This window comes from Rana temporaria, chromosome 7 (genome assembly GCF_905171775.1).
Source record: "Rana temporaria chromosome 7, aRanTem1.1, whole genome shotgun sequence".
In the NCBI taxonomy this organism is placed as follows: domain Eukaryota; kingdom Metazoa; phylum Chordata; class Amphibia; order Anura; family Ranidae; genus Rana; species Rana temporaria.
The window spans coordinates 11329408-11349715 of NC_053495.1; the positions used below are offsets into that span (position 1 = coordinate 11329408).

At 44.7% G+C, this 20308-nt stretch overlaps 1 protein-coding gene across 1 annotated transcript in view; it reads left to right on the forward strand.

The window, feature by feature from the left end:
• Window positions 1-19490, forward strand: part of UROC1 (urocanate hydratase 1) — a 29525-nt gene extending 10035 nt beyond the window's left edge. The window contains exons 7-20 of the mRNA XM_040358886.1: window positions 319-385; window positions 569-712; window positions 1613-1701; window positions 2215-2277; window positions 5312-5491; window positions 6055-6152; window positions 7495-7567; window positions 9202-9323; window positions 11969-12039; window positions 13564-13662; window positions 14986-15085; window positions 16277-16358; window positions 17291-17390; window positions 19104-19490. Of these exons, the coding sequence (XP_040214820.1) occupies window positions 319-385; window positions 569-712; window positions 1613-1701; window positions 2215-2277; window positions 5312-5491; window positions 6055-6152; window positions 7495-7567; window positions 9202-9323; window positions 11969-12039; window positions 13564-13662; window positions 14986-15085; window positions 16277-16358; window positions 17291-17390; window positions 19104-19247 (1432 nt within the window). The 3' untranslated portion in view covers window positions 19248-19490. The remainder of the gene's footprint in view (window positions 1-318; window positions 386-568; window positions 713-1612; window positions 1702-2214; window positions 2278-5311; window positions 5492-6054; window positions 6153-7494; window positions 7568-9201; window positions 9324-11968; window positions 12040-13563; window positions 13663-14985; window positions 15086-16276; window positions 16359-17290; window positions 17391-19103) is intronic.
• Window positions 19491-20308: the final 818 nt, after the last annotated feature.

The following is a 20308-nucleotide window of genomic DNA, read 5'->3' on the forward strand; positions in this document are numbered from 1 at the left end:
GCAGCCAATGTGAATCCCTAACTACAATACACATTATCATACATAACCACACAGAACTCCTTCATACAATTGCAGGGTCAATTAGCACAGGCAACAATGGGTGAAAGACTCTTATGCCCGGTACACACGATCCGATTATCGGACGAATGATCGTCCGTTTTTTCAAAAATTCAAAATGACTATAAACTATTACATTTTTAGGCTTCTTTCTTCTTGTTCCCAGGCCTTACACAGCACTCGGCTTTTACCACGAGGGCTCTGACCAGAAAGCTCCCTTCCTGAAAGCCAAAACTTATTTTATTTATTTTTCCTTCACAGGTACGGACAAATGACTGCAGGGAGCTATTGTTACATTGGCCCGCAGGGTATTGTGCATGGTACAGTGGTAAGTAATATTATCACTAAGGACGTCTGGAGTGATTGAGGTGGTCGGCTATGACTTTGTACCAGACTAAAGGGAGGAGGGGGGGGGGGGGTAGCTCTGCAGTTTCAATAGAAGAATGGATGGGTGTTGGCAAGGTTTGATGGGTGTTGGCAAGGTTCGATGTCTTGTCTCTGTTTCTCACAGTTGACCGTGTTGAATGCTGGACGCCGTTACCTTGGCTTGGAGGACCTGGCTGGGAAGGTGTTTGTCACGTCTGGTCTCGGAGGGATGAGCGGCGCTCAGGCGAAGGCGGCCACCATCGTTGGCTGTGTAGGAGTCATTGCAGAGGTATCCTCAATTTATGAAGGCTGCCATCTTTTATCCTTCGCTACTTAGCAAGTCGCTGACACAACAAATGTACATATATTGGCTTCTCTGAGAGCTGATATACACTCACTGGCCACTGTATTGGGTACACCTTGCTAGTACCGGGTTGGACCCTCTTTTGCCTTCAGAACTGCCTTTTATTCTTCATGACGTAAATACAACAAGGTGTTGGAAACATTCCTAAGATTTTTCTCCATAGTGGTATGATGGCTTCATGCAGTTGCTGCAGTATTTTCGGCTGCACATCCATGCAGGGCTTCTGTTAGAAATCATGGGGCCCCGTACAGCCTACCTGGCAGGGCCCCCCTCAAATATATCAAAACAAGATTTTTTTCACTTAGAATATACTAAAATCATTCTTGGCGGACACAAAGATAACAGAGAAGCTGTGTGAATTAGCCCTTTATTTTTTTTAAAAAAATTTTTTTACATTTTTGAACAAACACTTTTTTATAAATTTTTTTTTTTTTTTTTTTTTTTTTTATGTTTTAAAAATATTTTAAAATTTTTACTAAAATGTTTTACATTCTCTCCCCCCCCCCCCCCCCAATGAAAAATGATCCAAATGGCTTCCTTTCATCTGTTTTACTGCTCAGACCAGCCCGTCTGGCACGAACCACCATGTCGCTTAAATCCCCATTCTGATGCTCGGTTTGAACTTTAACAATTCGTCTTCACCACGTCTAGATGCCTAAATGCATTGAGTTGCTGCCATGTGATTGCTTGGTAACAAACTGCTAATCGGTCAATTGAACAGGTGTACCTAATAATAAAGTGGCCGGTGAGTGTATATTGGCTTCTCTGGTTGTTCCCTATAATGGATCTATATCCCTCACATGCTGTCTTTTTTGGTCTTGTCAGGTTGATGAAAATGCGTTGTTAAAGCGTCACAAGCAGGGTTGGCTGATGGAGATTACAAACTCGCTGGATGAGTGTATTCAGAGGATCCGGTAAGCTGTGTGTTCGGGAGATCTCACCGGAACGTAGATGCCTATACCTTACCCTAGAAGTTTTTCTAAAGCATGTATGAAGTTTAACCACTTCAGTCCCCGGACCATTTTGTTGCTAAAGGACCAGGCCCCTTTTTGGGATTCGGCGCTGCGTCACTTTAACTGACAATTGTGCTCCGGGGCTGTGAGTGGTCAGAGCCGTGATGACATCACTCCTGCGCAGGAGCCCTCGGTTCCCGCAAGAAGATCTGAAGGTCCTGCATGCCCGGTGACGTCAGACGCTGCATGCAGGGTGAATGGCTCCTAAACGGTGCACATTTTTAGGAGTTTATTAATTTTTACCTACAGGTAAGCCTTATTCTATGATTGACAATGGCTCCTGTTGCTGTCTCTGAGCCAATAAGGAAGGAGAGAGCCATTGCTCTTGTGCACTGCATCCAGTAAATGCATCAACTTGCAATTTAAATGTATTTATTTTTTACTAATAAGAAAATTTATTTTTGTGTCTTTCAGAAAAGCACGAAAGAATAAAGAAACCCTAAGCCTGGGATATCATGGGAACGTTGTGGACCTCTGGCAAGTCCTCTTTCTCCGTGAAATGATATCGGGGTGGGGATTGGGGAGTGTTGGCTCTGCTCTGTATTATCATTATAAACACATGTGAGATAGGATCGGTGTGAGTGCCAGGCGGCAGTCTGTTACCCATTATGTACTCGTGTCACATGATGGGTTGTGATAGGACATGAGATGAAATATTGTCCGGCAACGTGGTGGGTGATTCAGTTTTTCCTCGCTATTGCCAACGTCTGCACCGGTTTGGTAAATATTGGCAAAACGGATAACAAAATGTTCTGAATAAAAATCTCCAAAACCGTTTCCGGTGTTAGGCGGAGTAGGAATTTTGTTATTTTCTGGGTCATTGCAATTATATGTGACTATGGTTACTATTGTATGTCCCGTATAATAGGAACCACACAGAGGGACCAAGTTCTCTTGTAAATTCTATGGGGAGAAGATCTCCAAAACCACATGCTGCTTTTCTAGGTCTAAGGAAGATATCGCTAGTCTAGTCATGGTTTATATGTGACTACCCGTGTTTTCCCAAAAATAAGCCTGGGTCTTATATTTTGGCAACAAAAGAACACCGTAGGGCTTATTTTCGGGGTAGGTCTTACCATGAAATGTGCTTTCTTCTCTTCCCCCTGCCTGACAGGAATCCCCAGTGTGAACGGAGTTAAAGTGGATTATAGGTTTTTACAAGCATTTTATTACAGTATTATATAATGTACAATGTGTGTTTAGTGCCGCTCTGCGCTTCTGTGACCCGCCAGAGCTCTCTTCCCCGCAATTATATTACAGAAACGTGCACATTGTACATTATATATTACTGTAATAGAGTGGATTATAGGATATTTTTTTTTTTTTTTTTACAAGCATTTTAAACTAGGGCTTACATTGCAGCCCTCCTGGAAAATAACGCTAGGTTTTATTTTCGGGGTAGGTCTTATTTTCAGGGAAACGCGGTATGTAGGGAAGATATCCCAAACAGTTTTCCGGTCATGGGTTGAGCAGGAATTTGCTTCTTTTGAAGGTCTTCACTATTGTATGTCGATATGGAAGAAGGATATCCTCAAGAGTTCGCTTGATGATCTTGACCTACTAGTATTCCTTGCTCCTGTGTATCCTGTATTACTTGGACCTCCCGTTACCGTTTTCTCCTCCATAACTATTTCTTGTCTTGGAAAAATAATTTGGTTCTTCTCTTGGTCTTTTTATAGTTCTTATATGTGACCATGGAAATTATATCTCCAAAACAATCTTCTGTCTTAGGTTGAGTAGGAATTTGATCCTTCTCTGGCTCAAATCACTGTTGTACATGACTGTGGAAAGAAGAGATGTCCAAAACTGTTTCCTATGTTGGGTGTAGTAGGAATTTGGGTGGTTGCTATTACACGGGACTATGGAGAGATTATATATCTAATGCCACGTACACACAATCGGAAATTCCGAAAAGGAAACCGTAGCTTTTTTTTTTTTTTTGCTTCAGAATTGCATACAGACAATCGAATTTCCTCCAAGAACTTTCCTTGTCGGAAAAATTTGAGAACCAGCTCTCACATTTTTTTTTCTTGGCGGAAATTCCGACAGAAAATTTCCGATGGAGCCTACACTTGGTCGGAATTTCCGACCAAAAGCTCACATCGAACTTTTCTTGTTGGAATTTCCGATCGTGTGTCTGTGGCATTAGACGCTTCTTATCTTGGGTTGTCTTCTTTATAATATGTAACTGTTGAATGAAGGTATCTACAAACCAGTTCCTCTTATAGGTAGTGAGAACTTGAGTCTTCTCTGTGTCATCACTATTGTATATGATTTATAGAAAGACATTCTCTGCCAAGATGTTTCCTGTCTTGGGTGGAGTAGGATTTCGGTCCTTTTCTAGGTCTTCACTATTGTATGCGACTGTCGCATTCCTGGTTGGAGGCCGGCTTGATGAGAGGGTTCCCTTGCAGCTGAGTGCCAAGCACACCTGAAGGTGTCAACAGGGAGTGCAATGCTCAAAGAAGTAAAGGGTGCCCTTTAGGTATCTCTGCTGGTGGTTGTTGGCAGTGGAGTCCTCCAGATGGTTGTCAGCTGGTCTGTCAGGACTGATGACGGGACCTTTTTGTTGCCCTTGGAGAGATGCATCAGAACCAGGGCAGTAATCACAAGCAAGATGGCACCTGAGGTGGTGGCATGACCAGACTAAAGAAGTGTAGGCAGAATGGAAGCCAGGGTCATACAGGGAGAGGCAAGCCAAAGAGTGGGCAGGAACAATAGTCAAGGTCATATCCAGGAATCCGAAGGAGCAGGCAGAAGGCCAGTCAGTTGACAGGCCAGAGTCATACACGGTTGAACAAGAGAGGCAGAGTCCTTGGAGCAAGCCGGGGTCAAAATCCAGAATCTAGCAACAGGAAGGTCCAGCGACAAGCTGGGTCGGTAACGGGAGGTCCAAGTAATGCACGATACACAGGAGCAAGGAATACTAGTAGGTCAAGATCATCAAGCGAACTCTTGAGTGTAGCCACTGTCCTCATCTATCTATCATTTATTAGTGTTTGGCACTAGTCTCGGCAGCGTGTGTGTGAATGTGCACCAGTGCATGGACTCTTCCTAAAGTGCGCATTTCTATGCAAACAATCACGGCCCTGTATAGTATTTACAACTATGCCAGGTCTTTTTCCTCAGCCCATGCTCATTTTTGTTCTGCCGTCTTCTCAGCCCATGCCCACCTTTGCCCTGAATGGTGCCCTGACAGTGACTATGTAAGGAAGAGTTTCCTACAACCTTCAGCACAATCAAGACTGTATAAGCTCCTATATATATTCTTTAAAAAGGCAACTAAAGGGCGAAAGATTAGTCGTGTCCTCCAGTCGATTATCCAAAGGCCTATTTGGAAACTGTAACATGCTGGTAATAAAAGTAGCTTTGCTTATAAAACCGCTCTCGGCCTATTCTGACTGTGGTAGTAGTGGTTGCAAAGGGTGAAGACCAGGCAGCCACCCTTACCACTGAAGTGTTGGACACAGACCACACACCTGAATATTATTTTATGTGTCTTGCATTGCAGGGAGAGGTTTGTGGAAGAGTATGAGAAGACGGGCGAGTTGCTGGTAGACCTGGGATCTGACCAAACCTCCTGCCACAACCCATTCAGCGGCGGATATTACCCGGTACAGCTTCCTTTCCAGGAAGCCAACCAGATGCTTTCCACTGACCCTCAGACCTTCCACCAGCATGTACAGGAGAGGTGAGGAGGACCAGCACTTTTTAGTTATTAAGCAACAAAAATACTCTGTATATTTCCTTTTTTCCACCTGGGGATAAAGTCAAAACACATTAAACTTGCTGACATTTGTGTTTTTTATAACTTTTTGTTTTGTAAACTCTTCAAACTAAAGCTAAACTGCGTAACCTTTAACAATAAACCAGCTGACGCAACACAGGGTTCCTAAAGCACTATGGGTTAGCTAAAGAGCTAGCAGCACAGTTTTACTTTTTGTGTCTCCTTTTTGTAGCTTGGTCTTGTAAAACTCAGACTAAACCTAAATTGAACAAACCAGTTGACATGACACTGAATTCCTTAAGCACTATAAGCTGGCTAAAGCGGTAGCAGAGCTGCTTGCTTTGGGGCTCCCTTTGTATGATTGAAACCCCACATTTAGTTTAGCTTTTTGGTAAGTGAGGAGTGACTGCTGTGGTGATTTCCATAGCTCCTACCTTTTTCTTTATTTTCAGGTAAATACCTTTTTCAAATTATTTACTGCGGGTATATATCTTGTTATAGAATGCTGAATTGCGTTTTTCTTACAGCCTAAGAAGGCAGGTAGCGGCGATCAACAAGCTATCGGAAAACGGAATGTTCTTCTGGGATTACGGAAATGCATTTCTGTTGGAGGCTAAGAGAGCAGGTAATGTCAATACGGAATATAAGGCAGCCAATATGTATGTTGAATAGGGGGGGGGGGGGGTTGGAACGTTGTTGGCGTGACTGAATACAATATTAGATCTTCGTGGAAAAATTTCATGTTTGTTAAATAACCTCTTTAGAGGCATTCAGGCTAATTGCAGACTATTTGAAGATACCTCTGACTTCTCCCATTTCTCTACCAAAATTAATTTAAAATGAGCCAGCTACTGTTATCACTTGCCATTCTTCTAGTGGTGTGTGTGTGTGCTACAGGGCTCGACAAATCCCGGTCGCCATGTCGACTAGAAATAGGGTCCTGGCGACTTGGCTTGGAAGGGGGTCATCTTGTGGTGAGCCGTGGGCATTACAAGTTATTACCACCAGATGTGTAAGCTGGAGCCATCCGGTGGTGGCCGTTGGTATTACAAGTTAAGCATTACAAGTTAAACAGCAATTCTAATGTAATTTTTCACTGCCATCTTCTTCCCTCTAATTAGAACCCCCCAAACATTATATATATTTTTTTATCCTAACACCCTAGAGAATAAAATGGCGATTGTTGCAATACTTTCTGTCACGCCGTATTTGCGCAGCGGTCTTACAAGCGCACTTTTTTGGGAAAAAAATTACACTTTTTTTAATTAAAAAGTAAGACAACAGTAAAGTTATCCCCTTTTTTTTTATTTTTTATATTATGAAAGATAATGTTACGCCGAGTAAATTGATACCCAACATGTCACGCTTCAAAATTACGTCCGCTCGTGGAATGGCGACAAACTTTTACCCTTTAAAATCTTCATAGGCGACGTTTAAAAAAAATCTACAGGTTGCATGTTTTTAGTTACAGAGAAGGTCCAGGGCTAGAATTATTGCTTTCGCTCTACCAATCGCGGTGATACCTCACATGTGTGGTTTGAACACCGTTTACATATGTGGGCGCTGCTCACGTTTGTGTTCGCTTCTGCGCGCAAGCTCGTCGGGACGGGGTGCGTTTTCTGGCTCCTAACTTTTTTAGCTGGCTCCTAGATTCCAAGCAAATTTGTCAAACCCTGGTGTACTACATAACCTTATGTTATGGCTGGGAAAGGAGGAAGGTGTGCTTTAGTCCTAGGGTGACAACTCTGCTCCTCCATTGACACAGCGCAGTTAATGAACGTAGTCACCCAAGGATGGGAAGTGTGTTGCCGGTGGCATCACCGGGTGAAAATAAAAGGGGGGGGGGGGGGGGGGGGGGGAAATGAAGCCTTAAAACTAAGGCAACCATCACACCCAAATACTAAACTGCAATATGTTACATTTTGTTTAAATCTGTTTTATCTGAAACCATTTTATCCCTGAACCAGGTGCTGATGTGGAGCAAAAAGGAGGAAACGGTGCAGAATTCAGATACCCGTCCTATGTCCAGCATATAATGGGGTGAGACATCATAGATCACAGGTGTCAAACACAAGGCCCGCGGGCCGAATCCGGCCCTCCAGGCCATTTCATGTGGCCATTGCACCTCTCCGGCAGCAAGGTAATAACATCACATTCAGGGGAGGGCTGGCAGCCTTAGGCCTGGGGGGCAAGTCCAGTCAAGTGGCCCATAGAGCGTGGAAAAGTGATGGATCGAGGAAAACAGTGTAAGATTTTTCATGATCACAAGAGTGCGCACAGAGGCCCCCCTTGCATCAGAGTCCTCTTGTCTGTGCAGAGAGAGAAGGGGATGTCGGTGCTGGTGTGCGCTGAGGCTGAGCTATGTGTGAGACGAGACATAGCTCTGCAGCCATCTACCTTGGCGCTGACACAGGCACAGTGGGCGGTGAGCAGCGGCCGTGACCTGTGTTAACAGAGCTCCAGCAGGCATATTCCTGCTCTGCAAAAACAGCATTTGCTAGTGGCGGCCGGTGGCTGTGCATAGTGTCACCAGCCTGGGGGGAGATTTCCACCCTGCCAGCCCTCCCCTGATCACATTGCAGCAGCAGCCGCCACAGACGATCCCGGTGCAGATACCAGGGCAGGACAGTTGATCACCCTTCCAAGTCTTCCGTCCCCTACTACAAGCAGGACTCGGGAGAAGCCGACTGTCCACTTTGAGCGCCCGCCCTGCAGTGCATTCTGGGAGGTGTAGTCTCTGCAGTGTGCAGGCACAGCCTGGCCGAGTCTAGTGTGCGCTGTAGAGAACTAAATCTCCCATCATGCAATGTGGTGCCAACTAGGACAGTGGTGGAGCCTGCTATTGGCTGCTGCCGCTGATGAGGGTGTAACGGGGGAGGGGGGGGGGACTTTTAATGTGTGTTGGCGGTGATTCTTTCTGTCACGCTAATCTGACAGACCGCCGGCCCGCTCGCGGCTCACCCTGCCAGCCTTTGCCTAATTAGAGAGCCGACCTCTGCAGGCCGGGGTCCATGGGCTTGAGCCCAGTCAAGCCCAATGGTAAGTCCGGCCCTACCCAGAGCCCTTGGGCCTCCCCCAAGCAGTGGGCTGGCTCATGGGTGGAGCTGTGCTTTGATAGGTGGGGTGTGCCTTGGCAGGCTGTATTTGCATGCAAATTACCCTAGGTAATGCCCACATGTGGTGTTGAGAATACCTGGTTGGAAAAATGGAAATCCACTGAATGAAAGAGTTTGGCCAGTCAGGATAGGGAAGATGATGCTAGGTGTCCTCCAGCCAGGAAATTAGGTGGGCTCCATCAGACGTGCTGCAGATTTTCATGCACACTGTAAGAAGCTGAGTGTGCAGTGAAATCCGAGTAAACCATCTCAGTCCAGGAGAGGAGTTGGTGCAAGACTGAAGGGAAGTCCGGCGTTCGTCATGGCTTATAAAGAGAGGTAATGGGATGGAAATTGCACAGATCCCTCGTTTCTGAAGCCCTGAAGGCTAATTTTATCTCCTAAAGCTTCTCAGGACAGGGTTATGGGTTGAATCTTAATGATGATTTTGGCTGCTAAGCGATCGTCTACCCCCCCCCCCCCCCCACCAGATTAGATGAAAGTCGGCCAGGATTAATCAGCGAGGAATCTCAAACATCTGCTAATTAAGTTGTGTTTTTTGTTTTTCCTCCTTTTCAGAGACATCTTTTCTCTGGGATTCGGGCCATTCCGATGGGTGTGTACATCCACTGAGCCATCCGACCTCGCTGCCACGGATGAAATCGCAGCCACTGTACTAGAGGACATTATCTCCCGGGGAGGTAAGGTCTGCCCTCTTTATAATGAATTTATACAAAGTTACCAAATTGGTTGATGGATATAAACTCTGCAACAGATATGGTATTGTAAAGGCAAGACTTCTGGGTGGGCCAGACCTTGGCTTGGGGGCCACCTTCTGGGTGGGCCAGACCTTGGCTTGGGGGCCACCTTCTGGGTGGGCCAGACCTTGGCTTGGGGGCCACCTTCTGGGTGGGCCAGACCTTGGCTTGGGGGCCACCTTCTTGGGTGGGCCAGACCTTGGCTTGGGGGCCACCTTCTTGGGTGGGCCAGACCTTGGCTTGGGGGCCACCTTCTTGGGTGGGCCAGACCTTGGCTTGGGGGGCACCTTCTTGGGTGGGCCAGACCTTGGCTTGGGGGCCACCTTCTTGGGTGGGCCAGACCTTGGCTTGGGGGCCACCTTCTTGGGTGGGCCAGACCTTGGCTTGGGGGCCACCTTCTTGGGTGGGCCAGACCTTGGCTTGGGGGCCACCTTCTTGGGTGGGCCAGACCTTGTTTGGGAGCCACCTTCTTGGGTGGGCCAGACCTTGTTTGGGAGCCACCTTCTTGGGTGGGCCAGACCTTGTTTGGGAGCCACCTTCTTGGGTGGGCCAGACCTTGTTTGGGAGCCACCTTCTGGGTGGGCCAGACCTTGTTTTGGGGGGCCACCTTCACGAACAGACTGACTGGTTATCCTATTACACTGCTGGTCATCAGTGGTCACCATAGGCACTTATATACTATAGTTTTCAGAGTGCAAAATCCTGGTGCAGCTCTGTACAGAAACCAATCGGCTTCCAGGTTTTATTGTCAAAGTTTAATTGAACAATGAGAAATTGGAAGCCGATTGGCTACCATGCACAGTTACATCAGATTCTGAGTGCTCCAGCTTAAACCATGTGTCCACTGTGCTTGGTCATGTGAGCAATCTTGGGTGTGCAAAAGGCAGCCATTGGTAAATTGTTGGACTGTAAAGTGGGGTGAGGGACAGTGGTCCAAAATTTTGCATGATCAGTGCAAGCAGAATGAATTTATCCACTGGCCTCTTAAAGAGCAACTCCACCCTCCCTAACTAATTTCCTAGCACATGTAAATTTAATCCTGTATGCCTACTGTTCACTCCGTATCTCTTGTACCTCTGCTGAACTCAAAATGTTGTTGGATTAAAAAATAATCCTGGGGGGTGGAATATATATTGTCCTTCATTCAGACAAAACTTCCTTGCCGCTCTGCACCACCATCTTGGTATGATATGTTGCGCACCTACTGTATGGGCATGTAGCATGTCTGCACTGGTGCAAACTTAAGTGAACCCCCCCCCCCCCCCCCCATGCACGCATGTCCAAGACTGGCAGAAACTTCCTGCCCTCTGCCCAGGTGGGGTGATTTTGCACCTGCAGACCCACTGCAGGTTTCTGCCGGGTTCCCATAGACTGGTGGCATGCCTGCGTGAGATGTGCTCAAATTTCACCTTGCTGTGCCACTCTTGCCTGGCAAGCGTACAAGAACTAAAAAGGGGAAAAAAATATAGGCCCAGATTCTCAAGAGATACGAAGGCGCATCTCCAGATACGCCGTCGTATCTCTGCCTAGCGCCGTCGTATCTATGCGACTGATTCTTAGAATCAGTTACGCACAGATATCCCTTAGATCCGACAGGCGTAAGTCTCTTACGCCGTCGGATCTAAACTGCAATATTTTTTTTTGCCCGCTAGGTGGCGCTTCCGTCGATTTCCGCGTCGAGTATGCAAATTAGCTAGATACGCGAATTCCCGAACGTACGCGCGTCCGACGTAGTAAAGTTACGACGTTTACGTTAGGCTTTTCCCGGTGTAAAGTTGCCCCTGGGTCTATGAGGCGCAGCCAATGTTAAGTATGGCCGTCGTTCCCGCGTCGAAAATGTATAAAATTACGTTGTTTGCGTAAGTCGTCCGTGAATGGTGCTGGACGTAATTTACGTCCACATCAAAACCAATGAGACGTCCTTGCGACGTCATTTAGAGCAATGCACGCTGGGATATTTTAGGGTCGGCGCATGCGCAGTCCGTTCGGCGCGGGGACGCGCTTCATTTAAATGAAACACGCCCCCTACCCGCCGAATTTGAATTCCGCCGGGTGATTTGCGCTACGCCGCCGCAACTTTACAGGCAAGTGCTTTGTGAATAAAGCACTTGCCTGAAAAACTAGCGGCGGCGTAACGTAAATGAGATGCGTTACGCCCGCACAAGTTTGCGCCCATCTACGTGAATCTGGGCCATAGACTTTAAAATCCAATTGTGTAAGAGGAGGCGGCGTCGGAAGACGTCAAATTCCTGGATGAAGGACTCCCAACAGAATTATCTCAGCACTTGAGCTCCCAGCTCTGCCCACCTTTGCCGCCTTCACAATGCCGTCTCACTCCCTCTGTTGGAATATTTAATTTGCATGAGTGCAGCAGCAGAACTGAGTCTCCATGTAAGGAGTTTAGTCACACATCCTTTCTGCTGGAGTCCTTTTCAGATCTAAGAGCATTGTCCAGGCTGCACTCCGCTATCCATTTCCAGTAAATTGGCTTTTGGACTGTAATGGGGTGTAGAGCTCAGAACTGTACGGAGTCATAAATTCTGATGTCTGGAAATAATAAAGATGTGTTCTTCTTCTTCTCTCTTCAGTCAGTGATTCCGTCCGGAAGCAATATGGAGACAATATTCGATGGATCCGGGAAGCTGGAAAACATCAACTAGTACTTTTATATCATTATTTTATTCTTTTTACAATTTAAAAAAAAAGTGTTACCGCTGTAAAATCTTGGTTTGAGAGGCGCTGCTTGTACAGGAGGAAGCCATGTTGTCTGTTACAGCAGATGTATTCTTCTGAAGTTTACTGTCTGTTTTCTATAGCAGCCCAAGATTCCCCCCCTCCCTCGGTGTGCAGCCTGCTAGAGGTAGAAAGGCTAAATATATATTTTTACATTAGATTTGGCCTTTCTACCTATAGAAGGCTGCATAATATCTATCTACCGTATTTATCGGCCTATTGCGCGCCCCGGCGTATAGCACGCACCCCTGAACTTGAAGAAAAATTCCTGGGGGGAAAAAAAAATACTTAGTTTGGATGCCCCTCGTCGGTGTCTTGCCTGTCGTCCATCGCGTCCTGCCCGTCTTCCATCGGCGGCCTCGTCCGGTCCGGCGTCCTTCTGCGGCCATCGTGGTGTCCTCCCCGCGCTGAGTTTGAACCACTGCGCCGGCATATACCGAGCGCAGTATAGTCGGGCAGGCTCGACTCATCTCGCGTAAAGGACGCACAGGACGTGACCGAGCCTGCCCGAGTGTACTGCGCTCGGTATATGCCGGCGCAGTGGTTCAAACTCAGCGCGGGTATCGGCGTATATCGCGCACCCACGATTTTTGCCCTGATTTTCAGGGCAAAAAAGTGCGTGGTATACGCCGATTAAATACGGTATCTATCCAGGGCCGCCATAAGGAATTATGGGGCCCCTTACACAGCTTCAGGCATGGGGCCCCCTGGAGCCGGGGGGAGGTGCGCTGCCTGAAATTAAGAAGCGGGGGCTGCCGCGAATTGAGAACCGGGGGGGGGGGGGGCCCTCTACAAAAAAATAAAGAATCCGGGGACCTTTGAGCCCTTTAATAAAAAAAAAATTGCCCCTTTAATAAAAAAATAATTATATATATATATATATATATATATATATATATATATATATATATATATATATATTAAAAAAAAAAAAATTTGTATAGGAAAAAAAAAAAAAAAAAAAAAAGGGGGGCTTCTGGGGACCTCCAGACCCCCTTCTTCTTCTTTTTTTTTTTTTTTTTTTTAAGGGGGGTTGCCATCCGGGCCCCTTACAGGTGTACTGCCTGTACCCCCCCTGATGGCGGCCCTCCTATATATCTATCTTTCCCGCCAATGGCGGGGTTGAGAGCCGCTGCAATGCTCTCCTCACTGATATATTGAAGGCCCATACCATACATGGGGGCGCTTTGTTCTTCCTCTTTTCCCATAGCGGGAATGGGCCCACAGGTTTGGAATGTCCTTGTGTAATAACAAACCGAAGTACGGGAGGCACTTGTTTATGGCTAATGAACCCAGCGTCTGAGCCATGTCATTGTGTAAAATCCACCTCTCATATATGATCACCCCAAGAAACAAACTTCAAGAATGAGTCCAGCAAAATTCAGAAAACTCGCAATGCACATTCATCTCCCTTTTTTTTTTTTTTTTTCTTTTTTTTTTTTTTCTGCAGGTTGTTGGCTCTCAAGCAAGAATTTTGTATTCTGACCAGAAAGGGAGGATTGCCATCGCTGTCGCCATAAACAACGCTGTAGCGACTGGCCAGGTCCAGGTAATGCGGGAGGAGGTCAAGGAGCAGAACTGTTCTCCTCCCACTTTTTTTTTTTTTATTTTTTTTTTTAGGCCTGGTTTACACCTTTGCAGTTTGCATATTCAAAGTGCATTTTGCGTTTTTTTCAATGCACGCTTTATCTACTGAAGCCTATGGAACCAAAAAAAAAAAAACGGAAAAGTCCTGGGCCCTTTCCATTAAATGCACAGATGTGAAACCATGTTGTATGGACTGTAGTCTAACAAAAATGCATGGTGAAAACCAGGCCTTAAAGGAAATCTATAGTATTTCACAATTTTTAGATATACAGGATAATCTTTAACATTGATTAAATTGGACCTCCAACCTTCCCTTCAGTCTTGCACAATTCTACAGACTTCTCCTGCATGGAATTGGCTTACTGTGATTTCAGCTGCACACTGTGGGCATCTAACAACGTGCATTAGAAATCAGATCCCACCTAATTTCCTGGCTGGAGGTCATAACTCCTCTTCATCAGGCCTAAGGGCTCTTGGGAGGAGTATTAAGGATGAGCAATGTGATGTTTTCAGCCAAGGTATATTCTAGGGTGACCAGATGTCCCCGGGGACAGTCCCCAGATTGAGGACACTGTCCCCGGCCACATCTGTCCCCAGATTCAGGGGGGGGGGGGGCTGCCCATACTTATTGCTGACAGCCTAGCCCTAGCAGGATATTCAGCAATGTCATTATCCAGCACAGCCAGGAATTGGTGGGCAAGCCAGGAGCGTACTACCACAGTGACACTGGGAGTGAATAGAACTGTCAAAATCAAGCTTGATGTTGGGGATTGTGGGGCTGATATGTGGAGCTCCGCCCCCTCTGTCAGACAGCCTATGCATAGACAAATAGCCGGCGTTTATACAGCATGTGCTGCGCCTCATCCCTCTATCTTATCTTTACATTTTGGTATACATACCCCAAAAAATTCTTGTGTGTGTGTGTGTTTTTTTCAGGAGATCAAAAAAAAAAAAAAAAAAGTGAGAAATAATGTATATCATACCATAAACACATATACTGCCTATATAATTTAAGGGAAATATGCTTATAAAATAGTTTACCATTTTGCCAATTAAAAACAAAAAAACAATGTCCCAGGCATTCATTTAAAAAATCTGGTCACCTCACTAACCCCTCCCACCGGCTGATTCGCCTGCAGTGCATAGAGAAGCACAGAGACTCGGTAATAACCTCACACATTAACCCAGAGAAATCTGAAATGGGGGGGGGGGGCGTAGCCAATGCATTCATATGCTCCTTGTACTAGACTGGATCATCACTCCAGATTCTTTTCTTCTTCTCCAGGCTCCAGTGGTTATCAGTCGGGATCACCATGATGTGAGTGGGACAGACAGTCCATACAGAGAAACTTCCAATATATATGACGGCTCCGCCTTCTGCGCAGGTATTTATGAGCGGACCATGTGAGCATTGACTAGGACCAGTAGTGTATTTAGGTTTTGTGCTGCCCTAGGCCTGACTAAACTCATGCATTCCCTAATTTTAAAGCGGTGGTTCACCCTCCTTAACATGATTCTAGCATTAAATTCGGCATCGTAGCGCGAGCTACAGTATGCCGGTCTTAAATTTTTAATCCCCGTACTCACTGTGCTATCAAATCATTGAAGATTCTGACTCCCGCGGGGAATGGGCGTGCCTATGGAGAGGGAGGATGATTGACGGCCGGCTCTGGCACGTCACGCTCCCCGAAGACAGCCGGAGTAGGTCTCGGCTCTTCACGGCGCCTGCGCACAGGCTATGCGCAGGCGCCGTGAAGAGCCAAGCCTATTTCCGGAGAAGCGTGACGTGCCAGGGCCGGCCGTCAATCACCTTCTCTCACCATAGGAACGCCCATTCCCCGGAATCTTCAATGATCCATAGCACAGTGAGTACGGGGATTAAAAATTTAAGACCGGCATACTGTTTTTTTTTTTTTTTTTTTTTTTTAATAGGGTGAACCACCGCTTTAAATATAAATATAAATATTTCAGCGAGAAGAGTTGCTGCCGGACACAGCAGAGGTTCAGGTCCTGGTGGCTAAAGTCTGTAGTGCCCAACAGAGAGGAACATTCACATCTAATTGGATGTTGGAGGTGGTGTTTCCTATTACAATCTAGATCTGAGGCAGGGTGCAATGATGCTTGCTGAATTATATAAGGATATGATGAGGAAATGGGATATCCTTGTGGTTCTTTCGTGTTAGAACTGCATCTTCAGATCTATTAAACGGGAAATGGCTGTTTTGTGTCCATTTTTATACTCTATGAACATTCTTATTTTACATATATTTAATACACTACAAAGGAATCCTAGAGCACTATGGGTTATTTTAAAGACGCGGTACAACAGAAGCTGGGGGAGATGCCTGTCTTTGACTTAAACCTTGGGTGGAGTATAGTGATATTACATGAGTTGCACCAATGGGCGATTTTTTTTTTTTTTTATTCAAAGAACAAGGGCTTAGTCTGGAAAATGTGAAAAGGGAGCCTACAGCTCCATCTGGTGGCTCAAAAAGAGAATACAAAAGAACTATAACTATTTTTAAAATGTGTCTTTTGTCCCAATCTAAAGAAAATCTCCTTGTCCTGTCTTGTAGATATGGCTGTTCAGAATTTTGTGGGAGATTCCTTCCGTGGAGCCACATGGGTAGCCCTACATAATGGAGGCGGCGTCGGCTGGTGAGTGGATGGGGCATAGTGGTGGGATTTAACAGAAAAAGAATGGTTTGTGTTCTGTAACCCAAGTGTGGAGGTTCTTCTTCTTTTTTTTATTTTTTATATTGCTTAATCTAACTGTTTGATTTCACAAATGTTAGGCCATTGCCTCTCCAGGTCGAATGTTCATCGAAAATAGAGCAGATCGTGGAAGATAATGCGTTCTAGACACTAGATGGAGCTGATGATCATAGGAAAGAAATGCTTATTTAACTCCATCTAAGGGGCATAATGCAGTATTTTCCTGACCCCACTCTATTGTGTATGAATGAATAACACTTGACCTAGAGAGAAAATGGCCTAAAACGTCTATTTTATTTATTTTTTTATTATGTTTTTATTTTTTTAACCCCAGTTTCCACAGAACGAATGTGCAGTTAATGGCTCTGCAAATATATTTATAAATTTATGTAAGGCATAAAGTCCCCCCCCCCCCCCCCCCTTATTTAAAAATGCATTTTGACTTTACAATAATTTTTTATAACCTTTCGTTAATTAAAAAAAAAAAAAAATATATATATATATATATATATATATATATATATATATATATATATATATTTCTCCTACCAGTGACCCCTTCTCCCTTGTTGGTACTTGCCTGGATGTCCCTGGCCATAATACTGAGCCACTGGTAACAAGCATGCAGCAAGTAAAGTCAAATCCATTGAGCCCAGTACAGATGCAGAGTTCTGTGGCTCGCCCCCCCCCGACATTTTGCAAGTGTGGGAATACGCAGGGACAATCTTTAGAATAAGATGAATGGAATTAATAAAGAGGACAAATGTTTTTTTCCTGGCAGTGACCGAGCCTTGCGTTTTTTGTGTTTCCCAGTAAAGTAAAACTCCTCCCACTCCTTCCCAGGGTCATAACCGAGATTCTCTTTCTTTTTTTAGGGGCGAGGTCATTAATGGAGGTTTTGGCTTGGTGCTAGATGGATCCCCAGAGGCCGAGCACAATGCTAAAATGATGCTGAGCTGGGATGTGTCCAATGGGGTAAGAGGGCGTGTGTGTAATATATATTATGTAATTGTATTCATATAAACGACTTTATTTTTTTAATTGTAAACAAATGTATTAATCTCCATTTTTATCTTTGTGTGTGTATGTATGTATGTATGTATGTATGTATGTATGTATGTATATATTTATTCCTGCCAATCATTAACCAATAGAGATGTGGCGCTGGTTCAAATGCAATTTCTTCTTTAAAATGAAACATAGAATTACTGGGCCAGATTCACGAAAAATTACGGCGGCGTAACGTATGTCCTTTACGTTACTCCGCCGCAAGTTTTCATCGTAAGTGCTTGATTCACAAAGCACTTGCGTGTAAACTTGCGGCGGCGTAGCGTAAAGCCGTCCGGCGCAAGCCCGCCTAATTCAAATGGGGCGGGGACCATTTAAATTAGGCGCGTTCCCGCGCCGGACGTACTGCGCATGCTCCGTTTTGAAATTTCCCACCGTGCTTTGCGCGAAATGACGTCGCCCCCGACGTAATGTTTTGAACGGCAACGTGCGTAACGTACTTTCGTATTCCCGGACGACTTAACGCAAAAAAAAAAAAAATTTTGAAATTAGACGCAGGAACGACGGCCATACTTTAACATGGGCTGTCTATTGTTACACCACCTAAATAGCAGCCGTAACTTTGCAACGCGAAAAGCCGACTAGCGACGACGTAAGAGAATGCGACGAACGCGCGTACCTTCGTGGATCGCCGTAAACTGCTAATTAGCATACCTGACGCGGAAAACGACGCGATCTCCACCCAGCGGCCGCCGAAGTGTTGCATCCTAAGATCCGAAGGCGTACGCCTGTCGGATCTTAGCCAAATGCCATCGTATCTTTGTTTGTGAATTACAAATAAAGATACAACGCGGCAAATTTGAAAGTAGGCCGGAGTATCAGCAGATACTCCGGCGTACTTATTCTCTGAATCTGGCCCATTGTATTTATTGGTGTATAACACTCACTCTTTTACCCCCTGAAAATAGAGGGTAAACTGTGCCTGTGTGTTATACGCAGGGGGCTGTGGAAAGTTTTTTTTTCCTGAAACTACCCTCTTAAAGTTGGGGTGCGTGTTATACGCCGATTAAATACGGTAATAATTGCAGGCAATTGGTTCCACTAGATCAGTGGTCTCCAAACTGCGGCCCTCGGGCCGGATGTGGCCCTTTGCTTGCCTTTATCTGGCCCTTGGGGCACTATCCCTTCCACTGATACGAGACAATATTCTGCCATCTGACACCAACAATGGAGCACCATTTCTCCCGATGATGCCAGCAATGGGGCACTATTCCTCCCCCTAATGCCAGATGTTTACTACCAATGATGCCAGGAAAAATTTCACTCCCGCTGGCCAAAGTCCGGCCCTTCAAGTGTCTGAAGGTCAATAAACCTGCCCTTTGTTTAAAATGTTTGGAGACCCCTGCACTAGATTATAGTGGGGGGGGGGGTTAATCAGTGTAAAGGGGGCTGAATACAAATGCATGCCACACTTTTCACATTTGGGGGGGAAAAAAGTTAATTTTCCTTCCACTTCACAATTATGTGACGCTTTGTGTTGGTCTATCACATTAAAACCCAATAAAATATATTTCTGTTTTTGGTTGTAACATGAGAAAATGTGGAAGATTAAGGGGGGTATGAATACTTTTTCAAGGCACTTGGTCTTATTCTATATATTTTTTTTTTTTTTTTTGCCAGGTGGCAAGGCGTTGCTGGTCAGGTAACAAAAATGCCTATGACACCATCATCGAAACCATGGAGGAGAATCGTAAACTGAGAGTGACTCTTCCATACACTGTGAAAGATCCGAGTGTCCTGGAGAAGGCTCTGGCTCAACCTTGATCTCCTCCTTGCTGCCGATCGCTCGCATCTCAACTGACCAATGAATCGATTGCTTGCACCTCTGGCTCCTTCCCACCTGCACACGTCCAATTGTCCTGATGTGCAATCCGCATTTTCACTCTTTTGTAATCTGATAGAGCAACGCCCAATAGTCCTTCTTTTTTGTATGTCGGACGTTGAGATTAGAACCGGGCCATTCTCTTCTACACCAACTTCACCTGAATAAAAAAATCTTTTATTGCATCCTGTGTGAAGATCTCAATTGTGTGTCCTATATTATAATAATAAAAAAAATATGTGTGTGTGTGTATGTATGTATGTGTATGTATATGTGTGTGTGTATATGTGTATATGTGTGTGTGTGTATATATATATATATATATATATATATATATATATATATATATATATATATAATATTTTTTTTAGCATGGGGGGGAAAAAAATACGTTTTTCAAACTTCCTTTTTAAAAACGACGTTGCCTACACACCATCGTTCTTTTCAAAGAGCTCTAGCAAAGCGCGGTTAGTTCAGCACGTACGGCGGCACTCTGTTCCATTCAAGCTTGCGTCATAACTTGCTTCTGAGCATGCGCGGGTTTAAAAACGTTGTTTTAAACTTCGTTTTAGCTACACACGGTCATTTTTTTTTTTTTTTTTTATGACACAAAAAACAACGTTTTGAAAAAGGACATGAAAAATTGAAGCATACTCGAATTTTTTTTTTTTTTTTTTTTTTACGTTTTTCAGAAGACATAAAACAATGTTTCCCCCCACACACGGTCATTTTAAATGACGTTTTTAAAAATGTTTTTTTTTTTTTTATCACAAAAACGACCGTGTGTACGCGGCATCAGACTTACTGCTATTAAAAAAAAAAAAAAAAAAAAAAAATCAAAAACCATTTAAAAAAATGTTCAAAAAATTTAGGCCAATATGTATTCTGCTATTTGAGTTTTTTTTTTTTTTTTTAAATAGCAGAATACATATTGGCCTACATTTTCTGAACATTTTTTTTTTAAATGGTGGTTTTTGATTATATATATATATATATATATATA